Here is a 12,111-nt window from a genome sequence, read left to right as displayed (position 1 = left end):
TTTAGCCAATGCTATCACTAAACAGACTTCATCTGAGCTCCATCTTGAGGGGCACATGAAGAAGGATTTCTCTAGATTACATGTATATGTGTGTGTAAGTATTTGTGTGCTTCTGTATATGCATGTGCTCATATGTGTAGATTAATTTATTTATTACCCAGAATGCAGCATGTAGGAAAGAATGTGATTGTTTGTGAAGAAAGGGAGAGCAAACTGCCAAGAGAGAGTTTTTCTGATAACGCTGGTTTTATTTTTATTTTTGTTCAGGTTCATGGCAGTCATTCCAGTGCCTCAATGGTACCTCTGTGGCCAGAAATTCAACAAGAGCTGAAAATTGTTGAATCTGAAGAGGAGCTGCCACTTGCCCTGGAGACAGGCCAGCAACAGCAAGACCTTAAACCCAGTGCTTCACTGATTTCATCCTTGGAAGCAAACAATTTGCCATGCAGTTCTGGGCTGCCTGTGACACCATCTGAAGAAGAAAGCATGGTGAGAAATCCACCAGTCGCACCTCACATTTATTCGTTTAGTCCTCCCTCCAAAGGATCAAAGGACTCACCTGTTTGTGATTCTGAACTATCCCCAAAGCAAGATGGTGCTTCTTCCACTTCATTAAAACTGGAAAATATCCCATGTGGGAAACCTTGTCCAAAGGACTGTTTAGAAACAGAGAACATCAGGTGTGTCCATCCATCTCAGCCCGATGATTGGAAACTTCCATCAGATCCACAAGAAAACATGGCTCTTTTGAGAGATGAGTCTTCGTTTGCTCAAGAAAAGAGTCTAGACCAACCAGAGTGGGAAAGTAGTGAATGGCTTCTTCACAGGGAGAAGGAAGGTGCTGCTGTGACCCAGGCAGCAAAAAATGATCAAGTGCTTTTAGAGAGCCGAGGCCTACAGAGTTCAGTTGCCTTAAGTGGAGTTGGAGCCCACCAGCTCCAGGAATGTAAACTGAAGAATCAAGCTCGAGACTCTCTTGACCACCAAGAGGAAGATACATGGGTGGACCATGTTCAGAGCTTAGAGCTGGTGGAGCCGTGGGAAGAGCACCAGTGGGTCACCAGCCCACTCCACTCCCCTACCTTCAAGGACATCCAAGGAAAGGCGCTGCATGAGTTTCAGCCACTGAATCAAGGAGGGACCAGGAGCCATTTCAAGAAGCCATGTTTCAATCGTAGCTTTTCCTTAGACAGTAAAGACTTTGTGAAGAGGCACCGGGCTATCCAGCTGCCTTTTGAGAGCGCAGATGTGGAGCATCTTTGTGGTGACATCCGATTAGGGGTCAAGCAACCCTCACAAACAGAGTGGAGAGAAAGTGACGGAGGAGAAGCCTGGCTGAATTGTCCAGAGGAGCTTTCTAAGCCAGATGAGACAAGCAGGAGACTTCTGAGCCACGAAGCAGGCTTTGCAGCCAGAGAACTGTCATCCAGCCATGACAGGGTCTACCCTGTTGCTCACAAAAAGTCAGGTGAGAAGGAAGCATACGAGGACAAAGAAGACCAGGGAAATTCAAAGCCCGAGTCTCCTTTGCCACAATATAATACTGAGAACAGTTCCTTGAGTTTAAACAGCCCAGAAAAAGATGTACCAAGTATTCAACAGGCTGATAGTCCTGGAACCTCTGCCACAAAAGATCTATGTTCTGTCAAGGAGTCACAGACCGGTAAAGGTGAAGACATCCCACGAAAAGGGAGGCCAAGGCCTTCTTCTCTCAATTTGGATTCCGTTCTACCCACAACCAACCTTTTTAATTTTGAGAGTCTTTCTGTGCCCACCCCACCCAGGCACTTCCTGTGTGGGCAAAAAGAAGTTAAGACAAGTGACTCTGTTCCATCACTCCCTGTGACCTGTCCGAGCAAAAACAAAACTGACCTTTGGGGTTCTCACTTTGACCCCCAAGACGTAGACCTAGACTACATAATGATGGCTCATGCTACCACTGGTCGCCGCAACTCTGCTCCAGTGAGCGTCTCGGCAGTGAGAACCTCTTTCATGGTTAAGATGTGCCAGGCTAGAGCTGTGCCAGTTATACCACCTAAGATTCAATACACACAGGTCCCGCAGCCCCTGCAGACACAGAACCCCAACTGCAGGACGCCAGAGAACAAAGAAACAGAAGCCAATGTAGGTCAACGCAAGTCAACTGAAAATGCTCAGGGTCAGCTTCAGCCTCCAAAGAGTCCACCAGTGGAAAGGAAGGGGAAGGAAAATAATAATGCAGCCTTTATAGATTCAACGGCAAGTAGAAAGGCAGAACCATCCTTTGCCAATCACAATTCCACGCAGGATGCACCAGTTTTTCGTCGGAAACGCAGCTCTGAAGGAGAATCTACAGGGGACAATCCCCAGTCCTCAAAAATGGAGAGGTCTTCAGGGGTTTCTAAGCCTTCTTACAGATCTAGACCAGGAAGACCTCAGAGTCTTATACTATTTAGTCCTCCCTTTCCCATCATGGACCATCCTTCCTCCTCTGCAGACTCCAGAGTGTTGCTTTCTCCCATAAGAAGCCCCTTACAGACCCCTTCTCCAAGCCCCATTTCCAGTGATTTGTCAGGGACAGCTTCAGAGGGGGTCACACTTCGGAACAAGATGACCATTCCAAAGAATGGCCAAAGACTAGAGACTTCCACAAGCTGCTTCTACCAACCCCAGAGGAGGTCTGTGATTCTGGATGGTAGAAGCGGGAGACAGATAGAATAAGGCCCATTCCCTTCACCTCTCTTCCCTGGTGGATGAGATAGGGTGGTCACATGGAGAACTATGATTATTGTTAAACCCATACTACTCAAAAAGTACTTCCTTTGTCGTTTCCAACAATCCCTTATTTTACTGATTGTCACTTTGATGATTGATAGAATGTTTAGTTGATTTGACCTTGGCAAAAGGTGTCCACCTTGGCAAAAGGTGTACCAACGAAAGCAAAATTATGTGGAAAGAAAATAAGAGATCAATCCATGTTATGTTAGCCAAAGCTACCCCCTCCAGACTCTTCCTCGTCTTTTAGCTTTCCAGCAACAGAGAACAATCACAAGAATCATCTCAGCAACTAATGCTCCGTTCCTCACCGTGTTCCTGAAATGGCTTCCTTGTTGATCTTGATTTGTCATATTCATGGGGGTTCCAGTCCATATCTGTATTAAAAGCTTATAGGCTTTCCCTTCCCTTTGTACTTGTTTATGCACACACTTACTGTACTGAGAGTTATGTGCTCAATGGGCACTCAGCTAAGTGGTTTAAGAGGAATGGTGATGCATTTGAGCTAAAGCTTTCTTCAATAGGCTGCCATTGCCATTAAGCACCTGTTTGTGTCTACAGTCCTATTCCCCTAGCACCTGTTCCTTCGTAATTTTTGATAATTTAGAGCTAACTGCAGAGTTCTTATATTAATTGTCTACAAGGATTTGTACAAATAGCCATGTAGGCTACCAGCTGGCACACAGTGATTGGCAGAGTTAGCGACCCGGTAGCTGGGACATTCCCACCACTGTGCTGTCTCTATTGACCCTATCCAAAAAGCATTGCTTTTCCACCCTCCTGCTAGTCTTTCTGCAGTATCAGGCACAGGTCTTGGTAGCTGCTGAAGCAAGGGATGGACAGAGCAGTCGCAATAAGCTGCAACCTAACCGCATTTCTTGTATTTTCATAGTGTGCTGCTCTTTATTTGAAGACATCACAGCGTGGTTTTTCTTCTCTCTTTCAAGAAGTGTTGCTGCTGCTTGCTCAAAATAAGCTTGTTCTTTAAGCTGCCACTCAGTCTGCATAATCAGGACTGTAGGTGGCGAGAAACAGTTGTAGGATCTGATTAGCGAAGAAATCCCCATGCTAATTCGCAATTGTGAGTCACTAAGTTGGAACTGGGAGCCTTGAAAACATCTGAAAGCCGGGCGAATTAAAAACATTACATTTTGTTTTCTCGTAGATCAGGGCCCAGGTCACAACATTGCATTTTTGAGTTACATTTTCCCAGGGTGCATTTAGGTTGGCTACAGGCAGTAAAAATGTAGATAAGCTATGTTGTAGTGAGTGTTGGCATGCAAAATGGAAGTGGCGGCACGATGGAGGAGCCTTGTTTGTATTGGAGAGCGGCAGGATTCTATAGTGACAGGGAGGTGTATGAATTTCTACTGTGATGCATGTGCTTCTTCCTAGAATTTCCAACCCTGATGGTGAAGAACTGAATTTCACAATGGCTGCTTCATGAAACACAATGGGTACCTCTTCTCTGAGGCTCCAGAGATCTAGATGTCCTTTGGGGGGGTACCCTAACTTTGCCTGGCAATAAAAACATTGTGGGAGCATTTAAAAGATTATGGTAAGAGTAGATTTGAACACCATCAGTCCCAGAGCATTGTTTGCCTGTTTCTAAAGAAGGAAAGGTCCGTGCTGCCTTTCCTTTTTGCTTATTTTTATTAAAATGAAAATGATCTTCTTGGCTTGACCATAAAGAAACTCGGCTAAACAATTACTAGGTATTGTGGCTTTTTAGATTGAACCACAAGGTAACACAAGTTTGTTTGTGCATAGAGCAAAAATGAGGGGGCATCTGCTAGGGGTTTTGTATCCTCCAGTTTGGCTGGGCCACACTATGCTGCTTATGAGATCTGGGAAAGAGGGGGAAGAAGAGATGGAATTGTTTGGTTTTTGTTGCTGTTGTTTCTTGTAGCTTAAGTAGTATCATGAGGTTGTGCTCTCTGGTAGAAATAAGGGAGGATCAGTGTAGGAGTGAAACAGGTGGCCTGAACAGAGGGAAGTAGGTTAGTTTATCATTCCACTATCTGAATAGCAGGAAGGGTTCAATGGTTCAAATTGTGGCAGAAGAGTTACTTATCTAAATGAGAAGGGAGGGAGTGCAAAACTCATCTGGTTGGAAGGAATCGTCCCTTCGTCTAATCCAAAGGTAGCCAGCATTGCACCCTCCTTATGTTGTTGGACTCAACTCCCATCATCCCTGGTTATTGGCCATGCTGACAGGGGCTGATGGGAGTTGTAGTCCATCAACACCTGCAGTGCACCACCTTGGTTAAACGAAAACTAAGGCTTGCATAAAACCTAGAGCACTGACTGTTTTGCCAAGAGCAGAGAAGTTTCCCAAAGCAGTGTTTCTGTATGTTAAAATGCTTTTGAGTATTTCGGTTAAGAAAATGCAGAAGGGTCTGAGCAGCTTCCCACTGACCAATCCCCCCTCCCCTGCTCCACAAAAGTTGCAACCAAAAGTTATAGCTAGCTTTCCCTCTCTTCAGAGTTTTGAAATAGCTGTATTGATTAATATTGTGCTAAATTTATATATAAACAGAACATATATAAATATATTAAAGTGTAATTAAAAACTAAGAAATTGTCTCCGAGCAGCATTCGTTACACCTGCGAATCTTGGGTGGATCCAATGTACAGAAATGACTTTTTTTCGTTGAAAACTCCTTATGTGCAAGTTTTACAAAACTTTTCTATAGAAGGCAAGCAATGGGATCACAAGACCAGCATTTCAATCCCTCTCTCTCTCTGCTCGTCCCTTCTCCTGCATTGCCCTTAATAGCAGTTTGAGCCTACCAAGCAGCTGAGCAGTAACTGAAGTTTATCATCTATTGAATCGATCATCTATATCTATCATCTATTGAAGTTTATCATCAGCAGTTGTATCCTGAAAGGAGAAGTGCAAATTATCACGTCTGCACACCAACATTTCCCCTTCCAGTGGTTCTCTGCAATGAAATGAGATCACATTTTTCTTAATGGTAGGACAATGTTTGCAATCCACCCAAAAGCTGCAGTATAGGTTTTGCTGCAATTTTTTGCCAAGTTCAGTACTCGAGAATGAATATTTATTGATGGCTCAACACAACACTGCAACACATTTGCGGTGGCGTAGCGTGGGTTGTCAGCACCTGGGGCAAGGCAAGTAATTTGCGCCCCCTAACCCGTGGATTTGCGCCCCCTAACCCTAACCCCCAGGTGTTGCGCCCGGTGCGGCCGGCCCCCCCGCACCCCCCACGCTACGCCACTGCACATTTGATGGTTCAGGGTTTTCCTTGCCTTTAGAGTTCTATAGGAACACAGGAAGCTGCTTCATACCAAGTTAAACTATATGTCCATCCAGTTTAGTATTGTTTACTCTTGCATGGCAGCAGTTTTATAGGATCCCAGGTTTCACATCACTGCCTTCCTAATATTTGAACACACACGCACGTGCATGCACACACACACCACACACACACACACACACGAGATGGAGTGAGGAGGGGTAAAGTCAAGAAATAAATATATATCTTTGTTCCAAGAAAAAGGTGCTCAAACCTATGGCTTATCCACACTTCCTCTTTCCCCACTGCTTTTCCCTGGGGGTAAAACCTGCTCTTTAGTGCTCAATCAGAGCAAACAGCAAATTAGGTTTATCTGGATTAACATTTGCTCTGATTTAGCACTAAAGAGTGGGTTTTCTCTGGGAAAGGAATAGGGCAAGGGGAAAACCGGTCTGACCCATTCTTTCTAGGCACAGGATAAGTGTATAGTTCCTGCTATATCCATAAAATTCAATGTAGGGAGGGGAAGAGAGAGAGAGAGTCCATCACAGTGCAATGAGGTCTGGAACATGCATGAATATGTTGTGTTTTCATTGGTAGCCCTGGTGGGTATTGTTTTCATGGTTCATTGTTCTTCCTGTAGGCTATCTGTTTCAGCGCTTTTATTGCTTTGGAGTTTTGCTAAGTCTCAACCATGAGATTAAACTGGAGGTTTGGTTTTTTTAATTAAAAACAACAACATATGAAATGTGTCCTTGTGGTGTTTGAAGATTACTTATTTGTTGCAATCTCGGCGAACGCAAAGAACGGCTTCTGTTGAGGTCTCTATTATTTGACTAGCTAGCCCAAAGCACCATGGGATTTGGAACTGATCCATTAGTAGTTATATAATACAAGAAAACTGACTCCAGATGTTCAGGAACCCAGCTTTCTTTTTTTTGGGGGGGGGATGGCGACAAGGTTTGCATGTGCCTGGAATTTATAAATAAAATAAATGGGTCTGAATCAATTAGCATCTCCCTAGAAATAAGTGTGTGTGTGTGTTGCATCTTAGGAAATGTAACATTCCAGAAATGCAGCTCCGCTTCATTTGGTTGTTTGGAAAAAGTTATTTGTCTATGCAAAGTTAGGCAAGGAAGCACCTCCCCCCTCAGCCATTTCACTTTTCCTTTATTCACCCAACCAAATATATGTGGCACCATCAGAAAATTTTTTCAGAACGAGGGCAATGCTTCTTGTTCTCACTTGTGTTCCGCTTTGTGCCATTGTCATGTAGGCAAATGTAAGAGAATGCAGGCTGATATGATGCCATCACTCTGCATGCTCCCTGATTGGTTGGGATTTTCCTAGGGAGAACAGATAGCTCTCTGAATGTGAGAGGAAGAGTACTTTGGAACAGAGTTATTAGCCCTCAACAGTGAACAGAATGCTCGGCCACAGAGATGCATTGCGGTTCATTTGTTCAGACAAACCTGTGGGCAGGAGTCCGAGAAGGGAAAGTCACTTAGTCTGTGTGGCAATTCTGCGGTCCTTTACGGACTGAGGCTCCTTGTTACCCTGGCTCCCTCTGTATAGTCCCCTGAAGGAAAATTAGCAGCATGTCATTCGTCACTGTTTCCACAGCAACCTGAATAAATCGAATGCTACATTCTGTAGTAGCTGATCCTCACACCTTTATACAAAGCATCCATCTTGACTGCTGTCACACCAGCTTTTGAATAGGAGTGATTTAGTGCTCTCTAATCTCTTTTTCAGAAGCTGCCTGTTACTTTTCTGAAAATAAATGCATTCATTGGTGTCTTGCTTGTGTGCTTAGATGCAGCACAGCCACGGGTGTGGGTGGGGAGGGTGTAATTCTACAAAGACTATTGCCCTGGATTTTGGATGGGAAACACCAGAACTCTGGGACCACACTTGGAGGGTTGGTTTAACCTCCAGCTCCTTCCTGAAATCTTGCCAGCACTGGATTTAAAGTTGCCATGTGATTAGGGGGATGGGGGACTGGACCCTGGCCTGCTCTTGTACTCTTGTCAGATGTAGGACACTGTTAAAGTTCCAAGATTTGAAATGGGCCAGGGCTTCTGTATCAGGGGTGTTAAACCTGTGGCCCTCCAGATGTTGTTGGACTCCCACTCCCATCACCCCTGCCCTTTGGCCATACTGACTGGGGTTGATGGGAGTTGCAGACCAACAACGTATGGAGAGTCATGCATAGGCTATCAACACCTCCTTTCCTGGGTCCATACAAGGGGAAATGCCACAAATGCATTGGTGAAAGAGGTTAAACCAGCCGATGTTCTTCCTTTGTACACAAGTAATCCTTTCTCTTCTGCTTGGAAATCCTGACATATGCAGGGTTTTGTAGCGTGTCTACCATTTTCCTGCTCAAAATAGCATCTCATGTTTACAGTAGCTCCAGGTGCAAAAGAAAGTGCCTGACAAGATGACAAGATGTAGGAGATAAATGTGCTGGCTTTGCCGTTGCTATTATATCAGCTGTCATATGGTTCAGGGCAAAAGCTTCAGCACGTTCTAAGTTGCAATTTGATTTGATTAGGAAGAAATTAAGTTGAAAGTTTCAGGTATGGAATTCATAAAGCAAAAATGGAAACAACAGCTAGGAAATCACAGCTGGACCTATATATACTAGAACTGATGTGAAAAACAGAACTCAGCCTTGGCTTTTAGGTCCCTAATGCTTAGCCACAATAGTTACGCTAATTTTCTCCGATAGAATCTCAGTGACGCTGACAAACTGAAGGACTGCAACACATTCTCTTGGCTTTAGCAAATCTCTGATCCAGAAATATTTAATTCTGTCCATAGGAAAAGACCATAGAACTTCAAAGAAAATACAGCAGCTTCTTAAGAATAAACCATGGGATTAAAGGCAGGGGCAGGGGGATAAACTAACGTAGCCTGAATAAGGAGCCGTTTCTGAAAGGCAAAGCTTAAGTGAGCAAACAAAAAGCAGATGCTGAATTCATTCTGAAATATCCAGAGAACCTGAAAAGAAGGCTCTTTAAAAAAAAAAAATTAAAAGCATATACAGCATTCAAGGTTCAGTGTATCTCATTACTGTTGCCTGAGGCAACTGCATTTCTTAGGAATTTTGCAATGAGAAAAATGCTCACAATTGAGCCCTTATGTTTTTCAACGTGTCCTAGAGTGCCCGCAGCTTCAACCAGGTATCTGAGCCTCTCTTACAGGCTGCCCAGCCCCTTCCAATCTTTCTACAAGCCTTCATGCCCCACTCAGAAACCTAGCCTAGCATCATCCAACCAGTTTCCTGGTGGTTGAGAAAGATGTTTCAGATCAGAGATTCTTCAAAGGATTTTCTCCACAGAACACATAGAGCACATTTCAGAGAGGCTTTGCTTAATTGTTACAGAAGATAAGACTTCCGAGTGGGATTGAGCTTACCGGTAAATTTGGGGTCCAGCTTTGCCCCGGTGGATCAGCTGCTACTGCTGCAAAATTCATTTGCGAAATGTCCTGGATGTAAGTCATGATGAACTAGGAGTCCGGGACTCTCTAATACCCTCAGGTGCTGGTGGAGCAAAGGTGGGGATGTTGTGAGAACCCCAGCTCAAATGCTTGTGAGCAGCTTGATCCATGAAAGACTTAATTGGCAAGGAAGAAATGATGCTTCTGAAGGGAGTGCATAACACAGGGATAGAAAGTATACTGTGCCCAGGTTCAGTCTCCAGAATCTCCAGGTAAAGGAAGGTTAGGGATCTGGTGCCCTCCACTTGTTGCTGGCCTTTGAGTCCTATCATCCTTAGCCATTGGCCATGGTGACTAGGGCTGATGGGAGTTGGAGCAGAACATCTGGGATGTTGCAGGTTCTGACCCCATCCGCAAGCAAGAGAGGAATCCCAGCTGATTTCCCAGTGGTGAAGTGTCAAGTCAAGGGACACATGCAGACACAGACTAGTACTTGAAAGCAAGAAATGATTTTGTTTTTATTCAGGCAAGTAACAGTATAGGCTCAGCAGCAGACAAAGAGTTCAGAAAAGCCAATTCAGGAGGGCAGGAAGTTCCAAACTGGATGGAAGCACCAAAGATGTCCCAACAAGTTTCCCCGCCCCTCCCACCAAGCAATTAAAGACGTGGCATGGCGAGCTCACCCGCGAGACTCTCTCGCCTTGTGGGAGTATCATGATTGTAAGTTCTGCATTGGGGTGGGTGGTTCTGCTCCCATCTGAAAATGTAGCACCAAATTCTAGCAACAAGATTGCACCTTTCTGCTCAGGCTCCCATTCAGTTGCTGCCTCCGCTTCCTGTTCAGCCTCCTCTAGCTGATCAAACCCTCCCTAGCCTTCACTGAGGTTCTTCTCTCCACAAGGAGGTTGGGGGAAGGACTCGAGGTCCCTGCTACCCCTTTCAAAGAGACTGTTGGGTTGGAAAGTGGAGAACCCCCTCCTCCAACCCATTCCAACAATTCAGCCCCCCACTCTGTTTCTTCCTCCACAATCAGAGGCCTGCTGACTCATGCCTGATATTGACAGTCTACTGCGAGAACAGGATGCAGAACTAGAAGGGCCTTTAGTCTCATCCAGTAAATCCCCTCATGTTCTTAATGAAAAGATCTGATGTCCTGGATGACCTGTTCAGAAATGCTTCTGTGGTGGAAAGCATGGCATTATAACCAATAGAGTTTGGTGAGCATGTTGGAGTGATTATGCCAGGAACCTGTTACTAGGGTGAACCTGTCAGCTACAGTTTCTTTCGGCTTATCATTTCCCCAGTACTAAGTTCAGTTCTCCACATTTTCACATTAGTTTGCTCCTCCCACTCCACAAAGAGCATCGTGAACATTCAGCAGTTCAGTGTGAAATTTCTTCCAATATACACATTTTTGCAAAGCAAGTTTCTCTAACACAATGCATTTTATATGTTATTTTCACCAACACCCTCATCTTTATGCACCCGTTATCACAGTATATTCATTTTTTAAAACATATTTTTTGTTTGGAGACCCATACGGCAAAATTCAGAGAAGTGTGCATGGTGTTTCAGAAAGTTTGTCTTAGGCTTGGTTTTGAATGTGAGCTGAATCAAACTTTCCCCCTATTTGTACCTGTGGCTCTCCAGATGTTGCTGGACTGCATCATCCTTGACTATTGGCCATGACGGCTGGGGCTGTTGGGTGTTGGAGTCCAACATCATCTGGAGAGCTACGTGTCCCCCTCACCCTTAGGCTAAAACAGGATTCCCCAAACTTGTTTTTGGACTAAAACCCCCATCATCTCTAGCTAGCAGGAACAGTGGTCAGGGATGATGGGGACTGTAGTCCAACTGGAGACTCAAGTTTTGTAAACCCTGGTTTAAAGGAACATGATGCCACAATTTTGCTAAAGCGAAGCAGATTTAGAGCTGCAGATCACCAAATAAAGGCTAGCTGATGCCAAGCTGGTGTTTGTAAAGGACACTGTAGTAGTCTGCTTCAAAACTATTGCTGTCTGCATACTGGAAGTCACGTTGACTGATTCAGACCTGGCTTTTGTCTCAGAACAAGCACCACAGGTATGGCAGATTTGCCTTCCAGGAGGAACTTCATGTATCCCACATGAGCATGTTGATCTCCTTATTGCTTCTCCCTTTCCTTTTTCTGCAACTGTTCCTCTGACCTTTACCCACCCTGTGTTGGAATCTCCAACAGCCACAGTCAGCAGAGAAGTAGAAGCAGCTTACACGACAATAAAGACTGAAATGTGATAACTCCAGGGGCCAGAAAACCAGAACCAGCAGTGCAAACTCCAGGTAAGCCTGTCTGGCAGCATTCTGCCACCAGCCCGTTCTTCGGCCATAGAATGGACTGTCCTTTGGTATGCGATCAAAGGGAAGTACAGTTCTGTGATAAACAGCAGCTCTCTTTGGGAAAAGTACACATAACTTGACTGTTAAAAAGCAGCACTACTAAGCCTAGTGATTCTTTGGCAGGAAGTAACCATTTGTCCCTGCCTCACATTAAGACGAATGGCAATCTAATCCTAAATGTTTGCGCTCCTTGCCTACTTGCAACGCTGAAGAAAAACACTCCAGACTGATTCCAGCTAGAAAGTCCAGACGTTACTGGGGAACACATTAG

At 44.7% G+C, this 12,111-nt stretch overlaps 1 protein-coding gene and 1 long non-coding RNA gene across 2 annotated transcripts in view; one reads left to right on the top strand and one right to left on the bottom strand.

The window, feature by feature from the left end:
- ARHGAP31 (Rho GTPase activating protein 31) overlaps positions 1 to 5,335 on the top strand; it is an 88,173-nt gene extending 82,838 nt beyond the window's left edge. Inside the window, exon 12 of the mRNA XM_083736024.1 lies at positions 268 to 5,335. Coding sequence (XP_083592150.1) covers positions 268 to 2,700 — 2,433 coding nt within the window. The 3' untranslated portion in view covers positions 2,701 to 5,335. The remainder of the gene's footprint in view (positions 1 to 267) is intronic.
- The window catches only part of LOC310844022, a 322,076-nt gene that overhangs the window by 84,247 nt on the left and 225,718 nt on the right, over positions 1 to 12,111 (bottom strand). The window lies entirely within an intron of this gene.

The sequence above is a fragment of the Podarcis gaigeae genome (genome assembly GCF_964106915.1).
Source record: "Podarcis gaigeae genome assembly, chromosome: 4".
Lineage (NCBI taxonomy): Eukaryota > Metazoa > Chordata > Lepidosauria > Squamata > Lacertidae > Podarcis > Podarcis gaigeae.
This window is presented reverse-complemented; position numbering and strand designations above follow the sequence as displayed.